At 36.3% G+C, this 25,554-nt stretch overlaps 1 protein-coding gene across 6 annotated transcripts in view; it reads right to left on the bottom strand.

Annotated features, from left to right (window-relative positions):
* The window catches only part of TRDN (triadin), a 232,158-nt gene that overhangs the window by 123,885 nt on the left and 82,719 nt on the right, over positions 1 to 25,554 (bottom strand). For 5 of the 6 annotated variants that reach the window (XM_082307271.1, XM_082307270.1, XM_082307274.1 and 2 more), the window contains one exon: positions 8,340 to 8,411. In XM_082307271.1, the coding sequence (XP_082163397.1) occupies positions 8,340 to 8,411 (72 nt within the window). Of the gene's footprint in view, positions 1 to 8,335; positions 8,412 to 25,554 lie in introns of all 6 variants that reach the window. The other variant, XM_082307272.1, reaches the window with a different exon arrangement.

Below are 25,554 nucleotides of genomic sequence, written 5' to 3'. Positions count from 1 at the left end.
TAGGAGCAGTAACAGGACTATGAATGTCCATGGATCAGCTGCATAAAGAGGGATCATAATATGTGCAAACAGTGAGTTACACAAGTAAACACAAGGTGGTTTTGATGATTCAGGGTTGACTACAATATGGAATTCAAGTGCAACTGACTATTGAAAAATCCATTGTTATTGTTACTGTTTCTTGATAATGTAATGTAATTAATGCTATTTTTTCAACAGGAGCACTTGTCCTGAACAACATTTTACGTACAGGGTGTAAGAGATATGCGTACAAAAAGACCTCACCTTCAAAAGCCTGCAATGCCTTTACAAGAATGAAATAGGGATGTATGCAGATGGCAGAGTACAAGATGACAGAATCAGTCAGCAAGGCAAGCAGTGGACTTTGCATTTGGTCAAGTTTTTTCTGTAGACCCAATGCAGAAGTGGAGCTTTATGTAGTACAAGGAGGAATCCAGTGAGCATGAGAAGTGTGAATTAAAGCAGCGATGTGCTACTGAATGGGAAATTCAGGTTAAAACTTTTTCCTGGGGGAAAAAAAAGAAGCAGTATAGAATAGTTTTCTTGGGAAGTGACTGGAGCAAAGAGAACAGCCCTAAAGCAAAGAAACATCTGAGGTGGAATTATTTATTTCTGAATAAGGGGTGAGGGACCGAGGACACAGGTGGAAATCCAAGTAAGATTCAACAGAGACCAAGAAAGAGGTGTTTCAATCTGAATTGCCTTTACCAGCTTTGACAATGTCTTTGTACTATTCGCATGGGATGTCAACTAATTCTTGGACAACAGGGGGAGGGGAGATAACAGAAACATGATAACAACGCAGCACTTGAAAACAGGCCTGGTAAGACCAGGGTGCTACTGTGCCAGCGCTGAGGGGAATCTAAATTTAGGGATGCATGTGAGTTACTCGGCACAGTGTTATGGGAATGCAGCCCGGGAACTGGAAGAGGAAGGCACTCTAAGAGTTTCTTCTCCGTATTGCTCCAGATGCTCCATGTGCTTATGGAAACACTGACTCTGGAAGGAATTGTCAGCTCATCCCAACCCCTCTAAGAAACTGAGGTAAGGAGCGCAGAAAAATACAGGCACTGGTACGCATGCATATAACAAACACTAACTACTGGCACCGAATGCCAGAAGTGCGATGTTTTGGTTCAGATAAGCCTTCTAAAGTTCAGATACGCATACAAGGCTTATCTGCATTTATCTAAAACCCTGTTATTAGGAAATCTCAGGAGAAAAGCTCTTGTGAGAGACTTTGGATATTGACTGGCTTTGTGAAATAGTGCAACAGCTTTTCTTGCCTACTGATTCTGGTCCTGGCAGAAATGAGGAGCAGCAGAAATGCGTGTATACTCACTTACATACAAAATAGAACAAAACAAGCATTAATTTAGCTTTTCCTGAGAAACTATAATTGAGACAGTATGCAATAACTTCATTCTAGGTAAAACTTCATTCCATTTTTCTGCAAGCATCTCTGTACACCTTAAGCTGTCACCAGCAGAATTTTAAAAGACCATTCCAAAAAAACCCCAAGTTACATTTTAAAAATTTTATTTCCTTATTAATTTTGAAGAGATTACGGTTGTTCTTCCTTTGTTTTAATTGGTGACTGAAATCCTTTCCCTGCTGAACCCAATGAAAGTTTTGCTGTTGATTTCAGTGGGACCCGGATATCCTTTTAAGTATTAAAATAACTCATTACCTTTCAGTTTTTGATGACATTTCTTTCCCTTTTGCGTGTTGCTTAGGGTGGAGACTGACAATGACTAGTCAGTTGCATTTTTGATTCTAAACAATTTCACACACGTTCACAAAATAAAGCCCCTTCAGGGTTACAAATATTTTGGAGGAATTAAAAAAAATACAAGGAAATATTTCTGCTTAGTTTAGGATGTCAAGAAAACTCATACTTTTAAAATTAAGTCTAAATGTCAAGTAAAATTTGACCTCAGCTGTCTCTTTGAAAAAAATCCCTTTCTGGGGTAAGAGTCCCCTTGTTGGTCCAGTTATTTTCTCTACGAGAAATAATTTTGTCGTGTCTCGCCTCAGCCAAACTACTGAAAAGTCAAGAAAGATCAAAGAAATCTAAATAAGATTAATCTAAAGTTCTTTGAATTGCTTCTTTTCACACGCAAACACGTATACGTGCGCATGCGCACACACACACTCATGTACTCTCTCCAACTTACAGGTGAGTGCTTAGGCCAAAATTAAGTGCATTTTTTGCAAAGCTCTGTTTAAACCACACCATTTCATTTCATCAGAGTAATGCAATACAATTTGCTCTCATATTGAGCAAGTGAAATTCCAATGGGGCACACAAGTCGTTGGAGATATAGTACACTCTCAAGTCCTAGGAAATCTCTCCAGCCTGATTTTGCTTTTTGAAACTGCTTCACTGTTTTCAAATCCCAATCTGAAACACTATCTGGCAGCTTTGAAGACTGCTTATGGAGATATTTTTGAGGTCTGCAGAAAGTATATGATAGCAATATCATGCTTGAAATTCCTCGTGCTTTCATGTGCCCCACATAACTGTTCCTCATTTCTTCCTGTAGTGATTATAGGCTCCCTTTTCATGGCTCTGTTGAATTAAGCACCAAAAATGTTCGTTAATAGCATGGGGCCATATGTTGCCCTCACTAAACAACACAGTGGGGAGCAAACGAGTACAAATACCAGTGTAATGAAGCTAGAGTATGCATGCCAAGGGAAAAAAGAGAGGGCACACCAACTTCCATGACAAGACCAGCAATAGAAACTCCTTTGGAGAATGGTCAATGGCAAATATGATGCAAATATGATTATGATGAAGAATTAAATTCCCAGGGGAACACTGACTTCTTATGGTATGATCTTCCCTAGCAAGAGGCAAACCAACATGGCTAAGGCAGCAGGGTTAGCCTTCTCCCTCCTTGTGACTGACATTCCTACTAGTCAACATAAATCAACAGCAGCACCAATTGTGTTACCAGTGCTGGGAAGGGTTTTGATGATGCTTTTTATGGGGCGTGTTTTTGAGCAAGCATGTCTGAGGTTTAGGAAAATGGGATGACCAGGCTATGCAGGACCTCTTCTGCAAGGCTTTCCCTTTTCTTTTCAAAGAAACATGGAATTTCTGCCTTTAAAAGCTCAGAGAATCTTAATCCAAGTAAGTATTTTCTATGTGCAGGTGCAACATATGCAAAAGATTATTGCTTTTCTGTAACAGTTAAAATAATTTTAAAAAGTTAAAATAATATTCAGAGTTATTTGGTGTTGTTTTATTGGGCAGATTTTGGTGAATATTTTTTTTAAATGCATAATCTGATATTGCAAATTGGATTAATAATAATAATGAGAAAACACAGTAATATTTCTAATAAAAATACACATATCTGTACATAATTTTTCTACATTCTAGTGAGTTTTTTTCCAAATGTCTATTTAATTTTTTTCTGTCTTATGCTAGAATAAAAGTAGTATAGAAGACCCTCATGTCATTAAGTAAAAGGTCAAGGGCTTTCTGAAACAGTGAAGATTTAGGCTTTTTTCATCATAGCTAAATCATTAGAGTTTACTGCTTAAATGTCTAATCTAAATCATTAAATAATACACTTTGAAACCTTGTGGGTATTATTTCAAAGGTTTTACTGTCTTCAGTACAGACTCATGGAGATGTAGGGCCCATACTTCCCCAAAAACTTGGTTTTATGCTGTATATACAAAATGTTGTTAAAGCTACCTAAACTGTTTCTTCTAATAAACTAGATTAAAACCTAGCCCATTGTATTATGATATGGCTGACAGAAATGTTTTTCTTATTTCTTTTTATTCTCCTTTGGATCAAAATTTACCAGAAAATGGATTTTCATCCACAAATCATGTCACTATTATTAAAAATGTTCTGAATTTGGAGAAAACTTCAAAATTCTGCATTTTTGAAAGGTTTTTGTTGTATCTTGAATCACTATCTTTCACTATAAGGGTTTTTTTTCCAGGGTAATTGATTTTATAGTACAAAAGAAAAAAAGTTTTTATAGAACAATCTGTGTACAGAAGAGAAGGCGGCCATTGACAGACTGTACAAAGTCAGATTGATTTGTACAAGATTTATATACTCCTATACATCAAGGGAGCTTTGTCAAAATTTGTATTGCTTTTAGTAATTTAGATACTCTTGGTTATATCCCCTAATCTTGTATTCATGAACGGAGGTATAGACTAGAAATTCTTCTTAAGATAGTCAGATAGTGTACATTCTATACAGCAACAAAGATAGATGTAGATTTCTGTTTCAATGCCAATTTAACCTCCGCAGGAATTTTGGAGGAAGTTAAACATATTTCACAGCAACTCACTTTACTGCATTCTGCAAAATCTGTAATTAGAGGATTCAAACAGTGATCTGGAGAAAATATTATTTTTTTCCTCAGAGATCCTCTGAAGACATTACAGAGATTTTAATTTTTTTTCTTTTTTACCTCATTTAATATCGCAAACACCAGCAAGATGGCAAAGAACAGCCAGTATACTTCAGTCAAAGAAGGGGGATATTTCAGAGCCCATCAAGACCCATTAATAGATCAGAACATTTATGTTGATGACTCTTCCATGATAAATGCTCTCCCACTCAAAGACAGAAGCACAGATTTCTAGGACAATATAACCTGGAAAATCACACTCAGATACAATGCTGTTCACAGGTTTTTTGTGATACAATGCTCTTCAAAGTGGTACAAAGCATATGGTCTGTTTGAAATCATATATAATATGCATTAAGGTTCCTTCTACTGAGAGAAGGATTTTGATACAGGCTTCTCACAAACATGCTGTGATCTTGTGAGAAAGCAAAGACATGGTATTCTCGAATAATTAACATGAAGCCTTACTAATAACTAACTAAGCCTTTGAGCTTAGTTTCGACATTTCTTGTTTAACTGCAGCATCTTCCTGAGAGATTACCCTGCCATGTCAGAGAGCATGGAAGTACTGTCCCAGTAACATGGGAGGACTATCAGAAAGGAGAGTCCTTCTCAGGTGAATGGGGAAATGGAGGAAGCTAAAAGCTATGTGAGCTGAGCAAAGAAGTCAAGACCTGAGGAAGAGATTCACAGAGAATCAATCTACATTGCAGAGTAGTTTTAGGATGTCAGTGGATAACAAAATAGAAGAAAGCTAGAGTTAAAAGAGGTGGAGAAGACTACAGTCAAGGAAGAAGCATATGAAAGTCAAATTTCAGATAGCCATGGAGAACAGATCTGTTCAAATTACAGCCAGCACCAGCGTCCTCCCTAGATGGCAGCATCAGAGTGTTAGCCAAGCTGAGAGTGCTGCTTCCAAGTCCTTGGGAAAGCTCCAGAAAAAGATAAGATAAAGAATTTAAAATGAGTTATTTTACTTCATGGTTTGCCAAACAAGGTTTCCAAGCCTGGAACACAAGTAGCAGTTAAGTATCAATGTCTTTCTCTTCACAAATTCCCTTTCCCTCTTTCTCTTGTTTATTGTTACAGGATGTTTTGTTTTGTTTTGTTTTGTTTTGTTTTGTTTTGTTATTTTCTTCTGTTGGTGACCTGAGACTTCAAACTCTTCACTGAACTTTGAGTGTAACATCTCAAGACAGCAGTGCTTTTTGAAAAGAGCCAAACCACCATGAAATAGGAGAGCAATGATCTGTTCTTTTCCCTTCTGACCAGATGAGTACAAAGCATTTTGCTTTCAAACCAGGAGATATCTGAAAAGTTCAATTCGCATGCATACACTTCAATGCAATTTATTGCATACTACTAGAATATAATGAACAAATTGGGATTGTCTTACATAATCACCTCTTTTCCAAAAAAAAAAAATTCTGTGGAGGTGAAGGAAGAGAAAATGGCAATGGCAAGGAGAGAAAGTCTGAGATTTAATACATAACAACAGTATGCTGTTTTTCTAAGACCTCACAAATTCACCCCAGTGTAGTTTCTACTGGACTTTGGATACTATCCAGGAAAAACTTCTTATTTGAAAGTATCAAATCTTCTAAAAATGTTAGAGACATCTGGCATGTATACTGCCACTATTTTCACCTTCTCAGAAATCAAGAATGGTCCAAGAGTACCTAAGAAGGCAGTGGCAAAACAGCACAATGCTGAAAATATCTCAATCTAGAAAAGGAATAAAATCTTTTCAGCCTTTACCAGATGCATGGTTTTGTATCTAGTGTCTGAATATCACTGAGTTGGAAAGCCTAGGGTCTAAATAGATTGGTTTCATAAATTTTCTGTGTGACAACCGTTCTGTTACTTTCTGTGGTTTTACCTTTTTTCAGAGCTGGTGGCTTCTATCAAAGGCTGGCCCAGTCCTTCCATGTTATCTAAAGTACATTTCTCAATTAACAAATGCTTGTACTTGTTCCCTATTCTGAGAACTTATTATACTATCTTCAACTATATGTATGATATGAAGAATCTTTTGTTTCAATCTGTCCCTTCACCTGATCTGTGGTATTTAGTGATGTCCCAGTCATAAAAGTATGTAAGCATTAAGAAGTCACAGGCAGATGTCTCTTCAACTATTTCAGAGATTTAAATTTCTCTGCCTACTCCTTTTTTTTGCCTTCTGACATTGTGCCAAATATTCCCATAAATTACTTAATTATTTTCCCCAGGGCTGAAATAAAGATTCAGGGTTTAGGGTTCCTAAAGGCACTGTGTCATATTTTCTCATATATGGAAACCACATAATAGTGCAAATATAACAGCTTTTCACAGCAGCATTTTGCAAGTAATTCTTCCTTCCTTCTTTCCTCTAAAACTCTTGCATGAACAGTATTGCATCCTAGTGACTGGCCTTGAGCCTTAAAGGGAATTTAGCTGTATGATTCTGAGCAGATAATCTGTCCCCCAATTTGTTTGCCAAATGGGTGTCTAATTTACATTCACAATTACCTCAATTGCATGCATAACTGAGCTAATGAAACACACAAATGTGTAACTGGTCATAAACAGTCATTTCCATGTGCAATTGCAGTAATTGCATGCTCCTCATGATTTTGAAAATCAAGAACTTAATGTTAATTTGATGCTAGTTCATGTTGTATAACAGTTATATTTAAAGATTAAGTTTATCACTCAGCAAATGCAGCAGTCTTTTTCTATTATGTCTTTTTTCCATTATGGTTAATTGGTGGATAACAGTGTTTAACATTGCAAGGACTTCTTTTTGCTGATAAGCAGGGTTCAGACATTTCCCTAAAATGAGCAGGACTGCAAATCTATTTGTATACTATATTGTGTCACAATAACCATAGTTTTATACTCGCTTAAACAGTGTGTTTATAAAGAAGTATTCATTTGAGGTAAAAGAGATTATGGGGAAAAAGATAATAAGTCACGTAACTATTTTTATCCAAACGTTCTGATTCACAATAATCACATTACAGAAATATCTAATTAATTTAACTCTTTGTTTTAGTCATAGGTTCTGCCAAAATCTAACTCTCATTTTCCATTTCCAAATGCAGCCGAATCTTGTAGCTCTTGTTACTTATTCTGCTGCTATCCCATCTGTTTTTCTCTTAGATTGCAATTGCTTTCTGGATAACATAGAACTAAGATCTCTATGAGAGAGAGTAGTAAGTGCCGTGGCATGACTGAATGACTCCGAAGTATTATATGAAAACTGCTATATAATTACATGAAGACTCACGTGTTTAGTACTATTAAATTGTATGGTGTAGAGACCAAGAATGTATATTGCAGCAGTAGTTTTATGTCGTCGGATATAGTTCATTTTAAAATCAAAATGCATATTTCAACCATTTTACTGATATGACTAGACTGTAAACAACATAATTCAATTGCAGGGGTTATGTTTTAATCTTCTGAAGGTAAGATCTGACTTCGTATTTTTCTTACAGTGGTTTTAATAATAGGACTAGGGTTGATAAATGCAGAGCCAGAAATATTATGTTCATTATTGCAGATAATACACAGAAACATTACTGAATAACAATAGCTGAAAGAGTAATCCAAAGTATATTAAGAGGATAATGTTGATTATGTTTACAGTTAGATAGCAACTTATGGCTATCTATGGCTATCTTATGAACACCATCCAAAGCATTTTACAGATTGGGCCTTGATCCTGTGATCTGTTTCACTTAGGAAATCCCCTGAGCCATCTGTGGGACTACTATAAGGAATATTTAGGTCTTGTCATGCAAATATGATAGTGCCATTCATGTCCCAGGCCTAATTGTTTGATCAGTTTTGTAATATAGGTTATATTTATAAACAAAATTCATTAGAACAGAGAGTCAAGTTAAGGAGTAGAAGCCAATAAAGGAGGAAAAAACTCAAACTTGCCTTCAATAGCTGCTGGTTTCTTTCTTGGACTGTGTTCTAGAAGAAGACGAGGTGGTACCATTTCCTTATGCCCTGCAGATGAGCATACAGGTTAAGAAGCACAGAAAATGTGTTCACTACCAAGCTGAGCAGATTCACTGGGAGGCTGAGCTCCCTTCAGGATTGTTCATGTTTAAAATATTACACTGTGCATAAAAGCTATTATGTTCCAGACACCATAGGACGGAAGTGTATTTCTCAACAAATAAAATATTTTTAAGAGACACATTTTAAATCAATGAAGTCCAAGTGACTCAAGCATATGCTGAAATGCTTACAGTTCTATTTTTCTTCGTTAGACTAAAAAACTCTGAAGAAGAATACCATGATAATAAGGTTACATATTCATGATGCTTCTTCTACAGTAAAAGCTTATTTTCTTCTGTCAAACAAATGATCTTCAGTTGTTCCCTCAAGTCCACTTATTATGAACTTCTTGAAACACCAGTAAAAATTATTATGTTTCTCATCCTTAAGGATTATTCTTAATTAGCCAATACCAACCAGGTCATGCACTGTAAACACTGACAAGATTCTGAGTCCAGCTGCTGACTGAAACACCTCTACTCTCTCAAAGTGATGAACTGTACTCTCTCAAAGTATTGAACTGTACTCTCTCATAGTATTGAACTGGGACTTTCTGTACTGTCTTAGCCTATGTGCAGATACCATGCTTTATCCAAAATATTTTTCACTTCTTTTCCTCAAAGATTCACAAACAAACAGATCTATTGCACTCTTGTATTAGTTATGCTTCTTTTCTGGTTTATAACACCTGTTTGCAGTCTCCTTATTTCCTTTTAATTTCTTTCTCTAACATCTATGCTCAGTAGCTATCATGTCATTGTCATTTGGAAAGCACAATTTGTTGTGACCTGTGAAATAAAATTAAGTAGTTAAATATAATATCCATTCAGTCATATGCACCAGCATACATTGGCTACACCAGAGTCCACATGCAATTAGTCTGTTAAATCTCAGCTTCAGCTCCACGTCAGAAACCCAAAGCCATGCCTCATGCTTGGTGATAGACTCAGAGGAGAAATTAAGATGTTAATGAGCCTTGGAAACTGCAATATCATACTTACCCCTCTCATTTTACAAAGGTATGTATACTCATGGGGAATGAATGTGACAAACATCATCTTGAAGACAGCAGTGGGATCTGAGCACTATGGTCTTAATGTTATTGCATCTCATCAGCATATGTATGATTACAGGCAAATAATTTGCAAGCATGTAGTTTATTTAGTTCATCTGGTAATTTGTATAAAATATCACACACGGAGCCGCTCAAACTTGCCTCGGATGCCTGACCCACTGACAAAATGTTGACACGCTGACAAAATCAATGCGTTGACAATGCAACAAATGGTAAAAATCTTAGGTTTTACACATGTGTCCTGCCTCGGCAATAATTACAAGTGGATATTTACCAATCTCATCACAGAATGACCCTAGCCTTAAAATGAATGGTAGGCACACTTCAGGAATCCAGATGTCTAGCTGTGATTTTCCAAATTTTTTATGTCTTAAAAAAAATCATCTTGAAATTGCAAACTGAGCTAATGAGATGCTGAATACTATTTGTTGCTAACCAGAATAGAAAAGGTATATCCATAACCTCTGTCAACATACAGAAACTTCATTAATTGAATTCCTAGTTCAGAATGAAAACAAAACCAATATAAAAATTAATGAAGAATGGGTAAATAATCTTATTCTTTCTGCTAATTTTGATTAAAATTCCTAGAATAAGGTTTAGTTCCTTTTTTTCTTTTCTTTGTTTTTGCCTAAACTAGATCACCTATCCCTAGATGGAAAAAGTGTTAAATTTTATAATTGTTTTGTGTGAAAGATGATGAAGGGCAGTGGCTCAGAATGTTGAGTAGATCAGTAATGAAGAAGGCTAGTCAATAATTTGGACTGCAGTGTGGTATCTACTGTGTGGGGCAATGATCTAACACCTCTAGGTCAAAGTATAGGCTGGCCCCATTATCTTCCTGTTCTTTACTGTAGCAGCAGTTTTCTAATGATTGCACCAGTGCTAGCTAGTATAATGCCAGTGCGATACCACTTATTGCTAATGACTTGTCAAGTTCTATTTTATAGTTTTACAAGTTTTAAGCAAATCATTTATTTCATGCAAATTGACCACATGATCCAATATGAGAGTGTTTTAAGCACCAAAAGCTTAAGCTTCACAGATCAAAAACTTTCCCTTAGGCCAGAATGTTTGTTCTGAGCAGGTTCCCATCCATTCTGATAAAAAGCTTCTTTATTGTTTCCATGTGTTATTAAATGTCTCTCTATTCACTTTGAAGGGAATGCGAAGGACAGTAGCTGAATAAATATTTCATCCATTCTTTTGATGAAATATATTAAAGGGGATATCCTTAGTCAAATTTCTTTTCCTTTTTCTCTCATCTGTAAGTTATAAAGCACAAGTGGTTTTCTGCAGTACAGAGAACTCATAAATAGAAATGAGGAACTGGCTTCAGCAGATCAGACCATTAGGATTAATGGTGTCTACTATCTTGACTCCAGCAGTGGCCAGTTGGACACATATCCATGATGTAAATGAGAGGCAGGCAGGATGTTTTTAATGATCTGGACAATCAGATTAGTCCATGAATCATGAGAAGTCATTATCCAGATTACCACTATTATTATTGGACATACAGTTATCTCGCTGCTTTAAAAATGCAGCCACAGAAAAGCACTGAAATTTAGTGTCTGCATATTTATTTGCTTCTCATTTCAAATGTAGACTTTTTTTTTCTACTATGAGATAAGCCAAAAAGGTTCATTTGAGTTGTTTCGTTTTTTTTTTTCTTTTTTATTAGGGTTTGATTGCTCCAAAAGACGTCATTGCAAACACAAAAATGTACATACATTTCTATGCCTAATCTGTCCATGCAGTGGTGATACATATACTTCCTTCATACATGGTATTGTAAACAGCTATCTGACAACAAATTACAGCTGATGGAAACTGAAATAGTGAAAGGTTTTGACTTTAAGCTCATGGGAATGTGCTCACCAGGAGAAAAAGTGTCATGTTAAGACATGAGTAGCTTCCTCGACTGCCTGAAAGGAAAGAAATATGCTGCAAAGATAAGTAGAAGGTTTAAGAAACGAGATGGTAACATGAATACTTCCTTGAAAATAAGCTACAGTCCTCAAGCTCTGTGAAACTTCTGTTGTCGGTGTTTATTAAATCACTTGAGATGTCACGAAGAAATTAACGATGACTTGGTTTATGAATATTTTAGATTTTATATTATATGATAAGGAATACAAGACAAACTTTAATTACCTTACTTTTCTCAATCTATGAAGTGTTTTTCCACATGTGTCAAAAATGTCATGTCTGAGCATTGAGGATAAATTGATTTCTTATGATAACAGCAAATCATGTGGGTTTTCTTTCTTCCCTGATCTGCTCAGTTCAATTTGTCTTCAGTGACCTTAATTGACATAGATAAAGTCTCTAAATTTATCTTTCTAAATGAAAAGATCATGGGATAAAAGAAAATACTTCTAAAATTATTCTAAAATTATTATTATTATTATTAAACAACTAAAAGCATTGTAGACAGCTCAATATTCCAATTGGATATGGGAAGAAATAATGCCACAACAGAAAGCAATATGTGGATACACCATTCCTATGATTGTGCACTTTCTCATATCCGTATACCGGCTATCTGAACAGCAGGAATCCTACGATCCAACAGCACCAGCACTTTGTTACAGTGTCTCTCAAATAGCGCAGCAAAATGTCTTCAGATAAATCTCATTCTGCCCAGATGTGACATCTTTCCCTAATGATAGTAGAAGTAATTGAAATAAAGTAAATGTGCTCTTTGCAGAGTCATTTGTTATGAAAAGTAAATTCAAATCAAATGTTTCATGAAGCTGGGAACAAGACATGGATCAGCAGAATGAGGTAAGACTGCCAAATATGCTTTTAGAGGACTGAAATCTTAATGGAGTACCACTGTTCTGTCCGTGCTTTCGGTTTTGACATGTAAGTTGCTTGAAGTTAAAGATGCGCCTCTCCCTTGTTATCAGTTGTTACTCTTCAGACATTAGATTGCCACTATTCTGAGGAAGTGTTTCTCCACTTAGTATGTGCACATGAAAAAATATGAGCAAACTGTTTTTCATTAAGAAAGAATAACTGAAGATCAAGAGGTGAGATTGTGTAACTGTTTTGAGCAATGCAAATTCTCATTTTGGGGAAGGAATGAATTGAAATACAGGTGCCCCAAACATGCAATCTTTCTAAGGAACATATCATAACATGATGTTTCATGTGTTTTATGTACACTAGTAGATTACGTGGTGCCTGGGAATGTTACTGGGCTCTGGAATTCAGACATACATATCCTGCAACATTTTTTTTTAATAGTCTCTGACAATGTTGACCTGTACCAATTAGCAATGTCTCAAACAATTCATTGGCTCCATTCAGGAGTTATCAAGAGCCAGGGACTACTCCCAATAGACAACTGGGATGCAGCCAGCCCATTTTGACCTTGAGGAAATGCAATGGATGTGGATCATTCTATGACAGAAGGAATCACATTCATAGAACAGTTGAGTTGAGTTTCATTTACTAATCTGGATGTAGCCCGCAAGTCTTAAAAGTAGTAACAAAATTATGTCAAATGGAAAAAAATAGTTTAAGCAGGCACTTAATGACCTATTTGGAATTCGATTTTTGACAGTGGCAAATGGAATTAATGGATAATAAAATGAGGCTTTTAAGGAGGTCTATCCTAGTAGCCAACATGTATTTCCGTTCTTCAGTTACGTGCAGGATCTGGCTCTTTATTAAATGGATAGTTGCCCAACATACAGTGAAACTCTCATTTTGCATGAGGTTGATATTACCTAAGGAAAAACACTGCTACAGTATATGCAGCGATTACCAGTAGCAATACAATCCTTTAAATTTTCATATTCTCTGACACTGGCTATCAGCCAGTTACTGTTATGATGCATAACAAAAGAAAAGGGGAGACTACATGCATAATGCCCAATCTATGTTCCACTTGGGTTTAAAATACATTAAAAATATCACGGATAATATTGGAGCTCTACATAGTGTCTAACTTATGTGTAAAGCATGTTATTGAGAGATACTCCTCCCACAACACACAGACAACAAAACCAAGCCTATTATAAATAACCTAACAGCCTAGGGAGACCATCCATCTATTAAGCTAAAAGCAAGGACCAGTAGGTTAACAGTGAAGGTGTAGGAAGGATGGATGCAGACTGGTAATCTAAATGCTCTTCTGAATGGAGTAGGGGGAAGGGATAAATTTCCCTTCTCAAGGCACCAAGCAAAAAGTAGCAGCAACTTGATAGTCTTCTATTTTTAATACATAGCGATTTGAGTTCATCCTTTGTTTTTGATGATGCGTTCTTGTATGTATTTATAGACATTTATACCTATCAATATATACTATATATATGTGCACTCACAAGCATGTGTGTACATATGCATGCACATATACACACACATATAGATATTTATTTAGTGATGTTTCTGAAGAGAAAATGCTTTTTCTAGCCCTACTTGATTTGGTAACTGAACAAGTGTGAGATTACATTGGTGCAGATTCCTGGAGGTTGTGTGAACATCAGTTAGTCGGTACGTTTTCACTCAGCCACCAAACCCAATTAAAGTCACAGCTGGGAATTTGTTTGATATTTTTTTCTTTTCCTGTGGGTTTGTATCTCACACAATGCAAGTGTGCATAACAAGTATACAAACTAGGCAGGCAAGAGAGGCATGGGTAACACTATGAGTGGTTTTTTTTTTTCTGATTTAACCTACAGCCGATGCTGTTGGTCCCAACCAGAAATGTATGCAATGTATATTAGCTAAACGACAGAGCTGTGCAGTTAAATCCATTTACAACAATGTATCTGTTGAGAATTGTTTTCCAGAGATTTTTACCACATTGAGATTCCAAAATCCCTCTTTAACTCAACCCATATCTTGTGAAAGCTGTTCTACTTTTTGTGTTCAGAAGATTGAAGTCATTAAGGAGTTAAAAGTTAAGTTTTAACAGTTTTGTCATTACACATTAAGTGAGAAGTCACACAGCCTTTCTTGACATTAGAAGAAAATTGAATTGAAAAAATTGAAAATTGAATTGAATTGTCTCCACTTCCTCCCATTATTTATCACATGCATTTAGCAGGTAAAACAATCCTACATGTTATGTTTAGAAATATTGAAAGATGGATCTCAAAGAACTAAGTCCTAGGACAGTGGAAATGATGGGTTATTGTGTGGAAATGATGGGTTATTATAGTTATTGCTACATACTGGAGTGCAAAAGGACTGTAAAAGCAGATTATAAAATGAAAAGACATATTCAGCCTTCCTCTCTCTCCCCAAATAACCTTTAATAAATTGGTATCATATACAGTGATCCCTAGCATAATTAACACGAATATCAGGAGTTGGTATAGATGCATACTTTTCACAATATGAAGTATCCACAGGAAAATAATTAAAACTGAGAAAAGAAAACACTGCAATTAAATACTTGCTGCTAGCAATTAAACAGAATGGAGGGGACTGATAAGCTGTTATGATGAAAGGCAATAGACACTGACTATGCCATGTGATCACTGCTCAGCAATTTATGAGTTATTTGTATTTGGTTTATCTGTACATAGCATCATTTCAACTGTCATTAGTCCAACTGCCTCTCAGAAACATTCAGTGCTAAAATTAGAAAAGCTATCTAGACATTACTTCAAGAATTCTAAAACTTTGTGTTGCCTTCTAAAAAGAGTGTGTATGCCAGGTCTTGCTAAACAAAAACAGCCTAACACTGATAAAATCAAATTACAGATACTATAATCTCTCACAATTAGAGATATTTGTAGACATGTTTAATATAGAAATCACTGGAAGTCCAACTGAATCCAAATAGCTGTGACCGTAAGCCAAGAAGTTTTTCACCTCTCTGAATCTTTTTGCCAGAATGAGAGAAACAAGAAGTTAATGATTATGTTACCTGTCCTGTCTATACTTGACAATCACCTAAGAGAGTGAATCTATAACCATTTTTCTGAAGTAGGAATTTCAATAATGCAGTTTGAAGTTAGATGGAAAAGAACTGAGAGATTTTATTAGACCAAATATCAGGAGTAGGGCCCAAAAGTGCAGAGGTGTTGACTACTAACTCCTGTTCCTCACTCCCACTGAAATCAATGAGAGCTAAGTATTAGGTAGGCATTAAGTATCTAATACCTTTGAAGATTAGGCTCTGTGTAATTAACAAACTCAGTGATCTTCCTCTTTCTTCTAAAAGTGCCATGGCAGTAATATTTTTGGGAATTATAGGATTATGAATTATTGATAATAAAAAAATAAATATTGAAATTCAAGGCTAAAATTTACAGCCTTTAAAACATATGGTGATGTTAGGTTTGATGCAATACTCCTCAGCAGCTGTGGTTTTTACAGCAAGGCAGAATACATGGCCTGAACTGTTTCAGGCTGAAACAATTTCAACTAACACTGCTGGGTTTGCATAAAGGGTAGGAAGAATTACGAGAAATACTGGAACAAAAAACCTGTAATACTGGAGATAATGATTACTTTAAACCAACCACATTTTTGTAACTTCTGATTCTTCCTTCTCTTTCCTTTTCCCGGAAGGAACCTCTTTGCTATAAAGAGGTTATTTTTACGACGAAGAGTCCTGGGATTCACTGTCATGAGTTCCAACCCTTGTGCTCAAGACCTTGTCTATGATTTTTGGGAAACTGACTTAACTTACCATGCCTTTCTATTCCACCTATAAATTGATATAACAGAAATTTTCTAAAACAAAAAAAAAAATTGAATGTTGTAAGCATACAGCAACTAAAAATTCCAAAGCTATAATTCTATGCAAGTGGAAGCTGTAAAGAATGGGGCTTTGTTCTGATGCTAAAATTATTTAGGCTTCTTTTGTTTGGCACATTTGGACAGGGAATGACCTCCATATTTATTCAAGAAAATATTTCCCTCTACATTTCTTCCTTTTCCCCTTCTCTCACTCCCAAAATGCTATAGCAATGCTATTGTTGCTATTCATACTTTTCAGAGTGGCACTGCTGGTTTCTGGGCTGAGCCAAGAGTTGCTCCTGATAATACCATTTGAAATCTTACAGAAAACTTGTCATTTCAAGTCTTCATTTGAGCAAAATCCTTGCTTGCACATTTTTAACATTTCTTGAATGTATGTAGGCTCTTTCTCAACCAGACATTTAAAAGTTAACTTTTAGACAGTTAAATCTAGATAAGTCACCCGAGGGATCCATTTATAGTCAATGGAGAGAAATTGGTACCTTCAAAGGGTGATTCATCTTTTCTATCTTAGGCATCTTTTTTAGGATGAAATTGTCCTCTGGAGGCCTCCATTTCATACCATTGGCTATAAAGACAGCTAAAGGTTAAAGTTTGGCAATTAACTTTTGGGTATCTAAGCGAGGTGCAATGAATTGCAAACATCTCATTTTGCAGGTCTACATAGAGATGACAGTACATGCCACCAAAATATTCCAGGACTAAAATCAAGAGCCGTGCATTATTTTTCACACTGTAACTGCTGCCTAGTAACACAGTGGTCCCTAAACCCCCAGCAATTATATGAATGAATATCACAGAGAGAAAGGATTTTGTTGCCAAGCTTAACTAAAAAAAAAGATAAAAGCATTGTTTAGGTTTAATGTGTGTGAGCATTGAACGTCTTTTGAACTCTATGTGCTGTTTACTTTGTCAGATAATACTGAGTGTATTGAAGGGCAAAGTGAAACAAAAGGAAGGAAAGTGAAGTACCAGAGAGAAGAATAGCTTTTCCTGATGAAGAAAAAAATAAATTAGTCTTTCTATTATTCTAAATTAGTCTATTCTAGGTATATGTCAGTAAGTTGCATATCCTTTTTGACAAAGCAGATACATGCAGAAAGAAAGTAAATGGCAAAAGAAAGAAGCACCTGAACAGACAATGGTGAAAAGAATGGACTGGCCACAGCTAACTGTCACAGTGGCTGAGGACTAGATGCAGAAGGAAGAGGACATAAGCAAGGCAGGGAGAGTACATGCTGCTTAGGCCACAGCTGAACACTCTTCTGTCCTCTGCATTGCATGTTCCCACAGCAGAAGAGGTGAGGAATTATTGCTAAGCTGGAAATGCTTCATGGTAGAATGTATTTTGTCAAAGCATTTGTAGATCCTGTCTACGCTCTTCTTATCTGTGCGGTACGGTGACCAGGTACTGTTTCTGTTGTTAAAACTGAGCTTCATCATTTTCCAGCAGAGACAACAGAGAATCTATATTTGGATGAGGAGAGCAACTTCTCTCAGTCCCACAATGGAGCTATAGGTTTCACCTTGTTAATGAAAAATTCAGAAGAAAACTAGAAGCCCTTCAGTATGCATTTTTCTGTCTTCATGATTTTTCAGTGTATTCAGTGTCAGGTGTTTAAAGGCACATTTGCATAGATCTCAGCTATTTTCCTTTCTATTAAAGTTGAAAGAGACTCATTGTATGGTGGTTAACTTCCCTAAGATAATTTCAGAAGTATATTCTAAAGGTAATGGATTCATTAACTCACTTATAATTTTATAAATATATATATTTTAGAGATATGTAACCTGGGCTTATACAACTAACTGAAGGAGAAGATTGTGGGTTGTCACGTCTCATCAAAGAGAGATGCTCGTTTGCAACGCATGTAAGGTTCCTAGTTTCCTGAAATGGTTGGCATTTAAGATGTAGTTGCCTTAGGCCTGTAGTTGGTCGGCTTAAGCAAATCCCTGATGGCCTTTACAGTTTCCTGGGAATTGTGTAAGGAGATCAAGCAATTGGTTAAGGTCTTCAGAAACTATTAGGTTGATAAGTGTTTAAAATATAGATTCTGTAGTGCGCAGTGTTACAATACTAAAATCTTTCTACAGGTCAAGCTTGCTCCCCAACATTAGAAAATGGCAGAACCAAGAGGTACATATACATGGGTCTGTGTAGATAATCCTAAACTCTTTTTGACTATACAATTTGCTAACAGGATGTTACTGAGCAGATGTTCCAACCTGTGAAACAAATAAGTGAAGCCTTTTAGTGAGCCCCACTTTTAACTGGTTTAAGAACACTTAGAACATTTGAAAGGGAAGGACTGAGGGAGACAATTTTTAAATGGTCAACACAAAATATCTTTCTAAGTGTTGGAAATGGCTGAAACATTTTGCCTAAACTAATCATCTTTACTGGAAGAATAATCTCTCATGGCAAGTTTTGGACCCTACTAGCTGAAGTTTGGCAGAGCTTTATGTAGAGTGTATGCTTCAGTGACGGTCTTTTCTACCAACATTGCTTATAATGCGATCTCAGCTCTATTGACAATTGTATCCCATCCCTTTAAATAACTAATCTTATGTGTGTTCCAAATAGAAATACTGTCAGCAAAATCTGCAATATACGTTATCATTATCTGGGTTCTTTTGCAATATACTGATTTTTAAAAGCTGATAAATCTAGGCTTGAAAAGGAGGCTCTTTCGTTTGGGAATTGTGTTTTTCCCCATACTTAAAGCCATGCAAGCTCTAAGAAAGAACCATATGCTCTCATAGGCTGACATTTGGAACTTATGTTTTTTAGGTTTCTGAGTTGTTTCCTCGCCAACTATGCCTCAAAAATATGGATAAAACTACTTTTGGCTTAAATAATTTTCTGCAAATATTTTTCATATTGAATTCACTTCTGACAATGATATTGAGTACTGAAGAAGGGTTGTGTAGCTCTGTAATGCTTCCATTTTTTAACCTACTTGAAATACCATCAGTATTTGTTGTAATAATTCTAACTGGAAATCAATGATGACAATGAGTCATTAAATGTAATAACTATTTTACAAGGTCACTGCTTAAACTCATTTTTACCTTTTTAATGTGAAACTCAATTTGTTTATTATTAGCTCATTTGTTTTGGCATTTAAATTTGCCTTTACTTTCTAAATAGCTTACTTTTCAAAACTAAAGTGGTTTAGTCTTTTGATGGTCCTCCACAACGTAACTAGCTTTTTTCAGACGTTATTAATGAATCTTTTGAAATGACCCTTGATTTTGAAACCTGATTACTGAACTATATGAAAAGGTTATACTATGAATTAGTAGTAATAAAATATAATACAAGTGTGAGACTACTTTTGTTAGTCTAGTCTGCCTTCACAGATTAGACGGGTTTATTTCCATTAAAATCAAGGATTTAGACTCATTTACACCAGCAAAGGTTTGGGCTTTCTTTTGTATTGCAAGTCTGACTCCTCAGGGTGGCTTGCAGTGAACTATCAAAGAAAGAGATCCATTCCTCTCTACAGAAGCAGAATACCACTCATTCCCTGGGTAGATGCTTCTGAGAGAGTAAAAGTCGTTTGAAGTTTTTTTGGCAAAGTTACAATAAAGTACCATAAGAGTGTTGACAGATGCAGCTTTGTGTGCCAGCATCTGGCTCTGATTCATGGTGGGATGATATAAACAGGGAATAATGGATAGCTGTTTTGCCTCTGTGGGATGGTGTCAGGATTTTGTGCTGATAGCGTCCCTATTAAGAGATCAATGTCATTTCAGAGTTTGACCAAATAGATACAGCTTTTGGGGTGAGAGGGAAGCCATAACAAGAACCTCATTAAAATGACATTAGTGGATGTCTTCTCATAGTTTTGCATAACTGAATAGAAATGTAAAGAAGCAATATTTAGACACCAAATGACAGCTAAAACTTTTACAAGAATTGCACGTTATTAAATTAGTTAGAAATTTTTCAATAATTAAAACTTAATTTTCAGTTTCTCATACATATACTTAAAATTGCTCTTCATTATTTCTTTCTTTTCAGACTGTTTGAAAAGTATTCAGAACTCTCCCAGGAGATTACTAGAGGAATAAAGGCTTCTGTTGTTCAATATCATCTCCATTTGTGTCATCAGCAGAAACAAATGTGTCGACAAGTGTTTCATCATACGAACAACTTTTTTATAAACTGATGGACAATTAACTGTCAACTCTGAAGATGAATCCAGATGAGTCTCTGTAAATTTTGGGGTACAGTACTGCCCTCAGAGGGAGAAGACATGTTAGTTCTTAGGTACCTTTCCTGTTTAAAAAGTAAAACGAAAAGTTTCACAGCTCCCCAACTTTCCCTTTAGCATTTCACGAAAAAAAGTCTGTTTTGCTTGTTTTCTACTGTAGGGGAGAGGGCTATTGAGAAGGTAGCATCAGAAAGCATCTCTCCATAGAAAAAAATAATATTCTCTAGCATTCTCTCTCAAATGTGAAAGCCTGTAACTCAGTCCACAGTTTTTTCATGGTGAATTTCTCCAAATAAGAAGCAAATCACATGTTACTTTCTTATTTATTATGACTGATTTTTTTATTGCACTGCATCAAATATATCCCCAGAGAAACTACACTGGTGTCAAAGTTGTCCCCATGTAGATGTAATGTAACAAGGTGAAAAGTTACACCCTGTCATTGATATATCCACAACACATCCTAGTCTTTAATCAAGTAGGAGTGGCACTTAAAAATAGTTCAAGAGCCTAAAGCGTTTTGCTATCTGAACAGCAGAGGGCAAGTATTTAACTCCAGTGCTACAGCACACCCACAGCAAATACAGGCATTTTTACTTTCAAAATTAGGCATTTAATGCTCTCAGGTTTTTTTCAGTAATATACTCCATGATCTTGCAATATTGATGTACTTTTATATCAGTATCTTCATAAATCTTTTGGAGGATTAAATGACAAGTATCATACTGACAATGTCTTGGAATTCTCTTACCACATTGTGTAATAACAATAATCCCTTCTCTTTAACTGAATACTATTTGACAATAGAAGAGAAGAGGCAAGCCTTGGAAGAACACTGTAGACATGAAAGACATTCAGTCTGCCACTTCTTTCCAGGACCAAGCAGACTGTAGGGTTCCCTATGGACTCTTGCCACAATTTGCCTGAATTTCTTAACTGTCTATGTTTGTCATGTTTTTTTTTTTTTCTTTTTTTCATGAGCATATGTGCAAAGGGTGAGCCTTCGATTATTTTTTAATGAGAAGGTGGGATGACTGTTTTACCCTATAGGATACATTCTTGCCATGTAAATGTGCCAGAAATCCTGATGAATTTCTCCAAGGCAAATATTTTCTCAACTGTATAAGATTAACAAAATTGTCTACATCACTTTGGCTTTTAGACCCTGCCATGGAAATACACAATAAACATATGAGGGTAAATTGGTGAAAGGAAGTGGTATGGCCACGTTCCTTTGCAGTCTAGCTCTTATTGGAAACAGTCATGTAGTGGTATAAGCTCCATAGGGTAATTGGGTGCTTCAGTGCAAAGATTTTAAATAGGCTAAATTGACAATAATATCACATCTGTGCTCCCACTGTCTTTGTTGTCACTTAGGTAACTGTAAAGATCATCCAGTAGTGAGTCCAGTGTACTGTGAAATGCAGGTTGTTTAACCAAAACTAGAACACAGTAAAACTATGCATGTAAAATAAACTTCCAAGTGATTAAAATGAAAACACCTGACCATAAATATACAGTATGCCTGTGGGAAACAAGGGTGCCACATTACAACCAAATACCCAAGGGCTGCTTATCACTCTTAATTCAGCAGTACGCAGCATGCACAACCACATGCTGAGGTGGGCATGCAAAAAGACAGCCACACAAGAATCCACTTTAGGTAGCTGCAAAATAAAAAAGGCATTTCATTGGAACAACTCCTTGATCTGCCAGAGTAGTTCAGGAAATGTAAATGTAAAGCAAGCTGGCAAACATTGCAGGGAAAGCAGGGGAGGAGTCCCTGATATCCATCCACATGGGTAAGGATTTCAAACTCTCTAAGGGCAAAAAAATAGTTATGAAAATCAAGTTTCTACTAAAATAGAATCTTTTCTCCTACCAATAAAATATAAAAATATGAATAAGGACACTAGAAATATTACTCAGAACAAAATTCAGGAGTATCAAATAAAGTATCAAATACATGGAATAGACTATATCCATGAAACTAGACAAAAGAAAGTCAGTGGCCTTCTGTATCAAAGAGGCTATTTTGGACCTCAGAAATACCAGTGCCAGTAAAAGAATAGAGGTGCCAGTCAGAATCAATGTGTCTCAGCATCTCTTAAAAAACAAGCTTTCTTCTCTAAGTTTTAAAGTTTTAGAAGTAAAACTTGGAAAATTAACCCTGGAAGAAACGCATATTAATTCCTCATTTACAGGCAGCCAAAAGGAGTACAAAGCAATTTGCACAGAGCAATTTGTTAATGCTGAGACAGTACTGCCTGTACTTGGCTGAGAAACTGTAGTCCAGGGATAAATAAGATCAGAAAACCTATCCTTTGGAGGAAAGGTGGTTCAGCAGTCCCTCTGAGAAACTGTCACTTATCACATGCATGTTAGACAGAAAGTAAAAAATATTCTCAAGCTCCATACTTAATCAGATAAAATCAGAAAGCAATTTTTTATACTGTATGCAGTAGAGCTCAAGAGGGCTATATAGAAATGTCTCAGTAGAATCCAGGGTAGGTCACTGTTGCAGTCATGATATTCATGAGATGGACTTCTGGTTTAGCAAAACTTATCTGAGTTTATGGCTAAAACTCCACTGATGTCTATTGTAAAGGGCTGACAACCTCAGATACTTTTCTTTTATAAAAAGCAAAATAGAAGTGTCGGAATTTAACTGATATTGATATAATTATTAGGATTTACAGGAGAATCTGCATGAAACTAGTCAGTATCAGGGACAAATGCTGGCCAGAAAAACAAGAAAACCAGCTAACGCTTCATGAAGCAGCTTAGCAGTAATTCTCCCTTCTATGGCTTCCTATGAATTCACTGTGTACAGTTTACATACACTTCATTCATTTTTTAAAGATAAGACTGCAGTAGTGTGACAAAACTTTGAGTAAATGAACAATGTTTTAGCCTCATTTGTTAAAATCAACGCAAAAGCATTAACTGACCTCCAATAGATTGTTCAGGCAACTGTCAAAATGTATTAATTGATATATTTTGAAAAGTGTATCTAATTAATGAAACCCAAGGATCTGAGTTTTAATTATTTGATCACCATAAAGTGCCACCTTAAATAGTCTACTTTGCTATAAATTCTTGCATAAAATTTATGTAAACCTAATATAATCTAATGTTGCCAGTAATTAAGATGAATTTTTCAATAATATAAATATTCAAAAAATACTATCAAAGAATAAATACTGAATGGTATTGTTATTACTGAGATTATAAATCTATATATTGTGCCTAAGGAATCTAGTGAGTGGGACACTGCTTTTATAAACTCAAGAAGACAGAAATTCGTATGTGGTGTAAACAATTCTGCAAAAAGCCAATATACCTATGTGAAGGATTTTTCTATGAGAAAAATGTGTTTCTCCTCCTTCACAAATAGTAATATTGGGATTGACAGAAATGATTCCTGGTTTGAAAGCATTGCAGTGTCAGGGTGACTGTAATTAAATTCCTTAGCTGAATTGCACTCAGATCTCTTTGTTTGGACAATGTAATTTACCGTAAAATATATAAACCGATAAAAGGATAAAATATAGCAGATTTTAAAGCTAATTGGATATTAGGATTATTAAAGGGACTTAGTGTGCTCGTGTTTTCCCCACATTTATCTATTCAAGAAAATGAATTACAGTAACATTTCAGTTCACAAAGGCCAGTGTGAAATGAGCACTTTGCCTGAGAAAGGCAGTAACAAACACCAACTGAGCAGTTTGGTGGCATTCTCCTCAATGATTTCTATGAAGAGCACAGAGCTGGGTGTACCTGGCCTTTACCTTGCTTCTCAGAGACAGGGTCTGGGTGTTTTGGCATTGACTTTCACAGCTTGTGGGTTGACTAAAGCTTGTTTTGAAGGCAATGCTTTATTTTACCTCCCACAAAAATGTATCAGGCTCCATCACAACAACCATTCACAGCATTTAACTTCAGATGTTGACAAATGACTTAGCAGTTGCTTTACAGGTGGAGCCACAGGTGGACTTTTGGAGACCCTAAATTAAGGGGCTGTCCTCTTCCTTTTCACCTATAAATCAGAAGGGTTAAGCTGCTTTATGACTTATTTCCACTTTCTGGGGCCTCAAGCTGTCACCCTAGTTGTTCACCCGTAAGGCTAGCTGACCACCCAATGACCATTGAACATTTTTCAGCTGTTTAACCTGTGGTTTCTTAGCACAACTGTGTCATAGCACACTGACATGACAAAAAGGCAAACATTGGGAGGCAAGAGCAGGCAGTCATGTCTTTTATCTTCTGAAACTCAAGTCACTAAAGACTTCCCTTTCCATCTTCCTGCTCCCCTTTGCGGTCTTCCCAGTTTCCTCGCAGCTGGAAAGGTCAAAAGTGAAAAGCAATCTTCTCCAAAACGCCCTTCCCACAGCATGTCTGCTCTGTCACAGGAGAGTGCCAATCAGCCCAGGGAGCCAGCTGGAAAAAAGGGCTCTGACATGTGTCAAAGCTGCTTGCAAATGTCAGGAGAACTATAAGAGAGATCTTGAAGATCTCCATGCAAGTCTTTGTCTCGTGATTTATTAATGGTACAGCTGTGTAAAGCCAGAAATTGGGTGAATCACATCTGGTACAGGGGGTTATTTTTTTAAATCGAAGCATAACTGAAGGTCTCTGGAAGGTTTTGCTAACCTTTCTCCCACTCTGAGCCTAGACCAGTCCTTCTGTTTATAACTGTCTGTCTTTAAAAGTCCTAAAGGCAATATAGGATTTTTCTCTCTTTTAACGGAAACCCCTGTCTCTCTGTGTCACTCTCTGAGAACAGGCCGTACAAACCCTCTCCCTCCAAAATCCCAGGCTTATTCATTTTACCTCCACAAAAATCTGTCATCCTTCTCCCCATTTTGGGAGTCTCTGTTTCTCAGCTACATCCTTAGGACTTCCCAGCTCTGACTGGACCTGGGCATATCAAGAGAGGACCTAAGCCACAAGGCAGAGGTAAGAAACCACATCCAATTCAGAGAAGTACCAGTGGAGAGCTTCTTGAGCATATAACTGACTAAACAAAGTTTGTAAGTCTTAGTGTGTCCTTAAATATTCTGTC

The sequence above is a fragment of the Platalea leucorodia genome (genome assembly GCF_965183815.1).
Source record: "Platalea leucorodia genome assembly, chromosome: 3".
NCBI lineage: Eukaryota > Metazoa > Chordata > Aves > Pelecaniformes > Threskiornithidae > Platalea > Platalea leucorodia.
The sequence above is the reverse complement of the archived record's forward strand: the minus strand, read 5'-3'. Positions and strand labels throughout refer to the sequence as shown.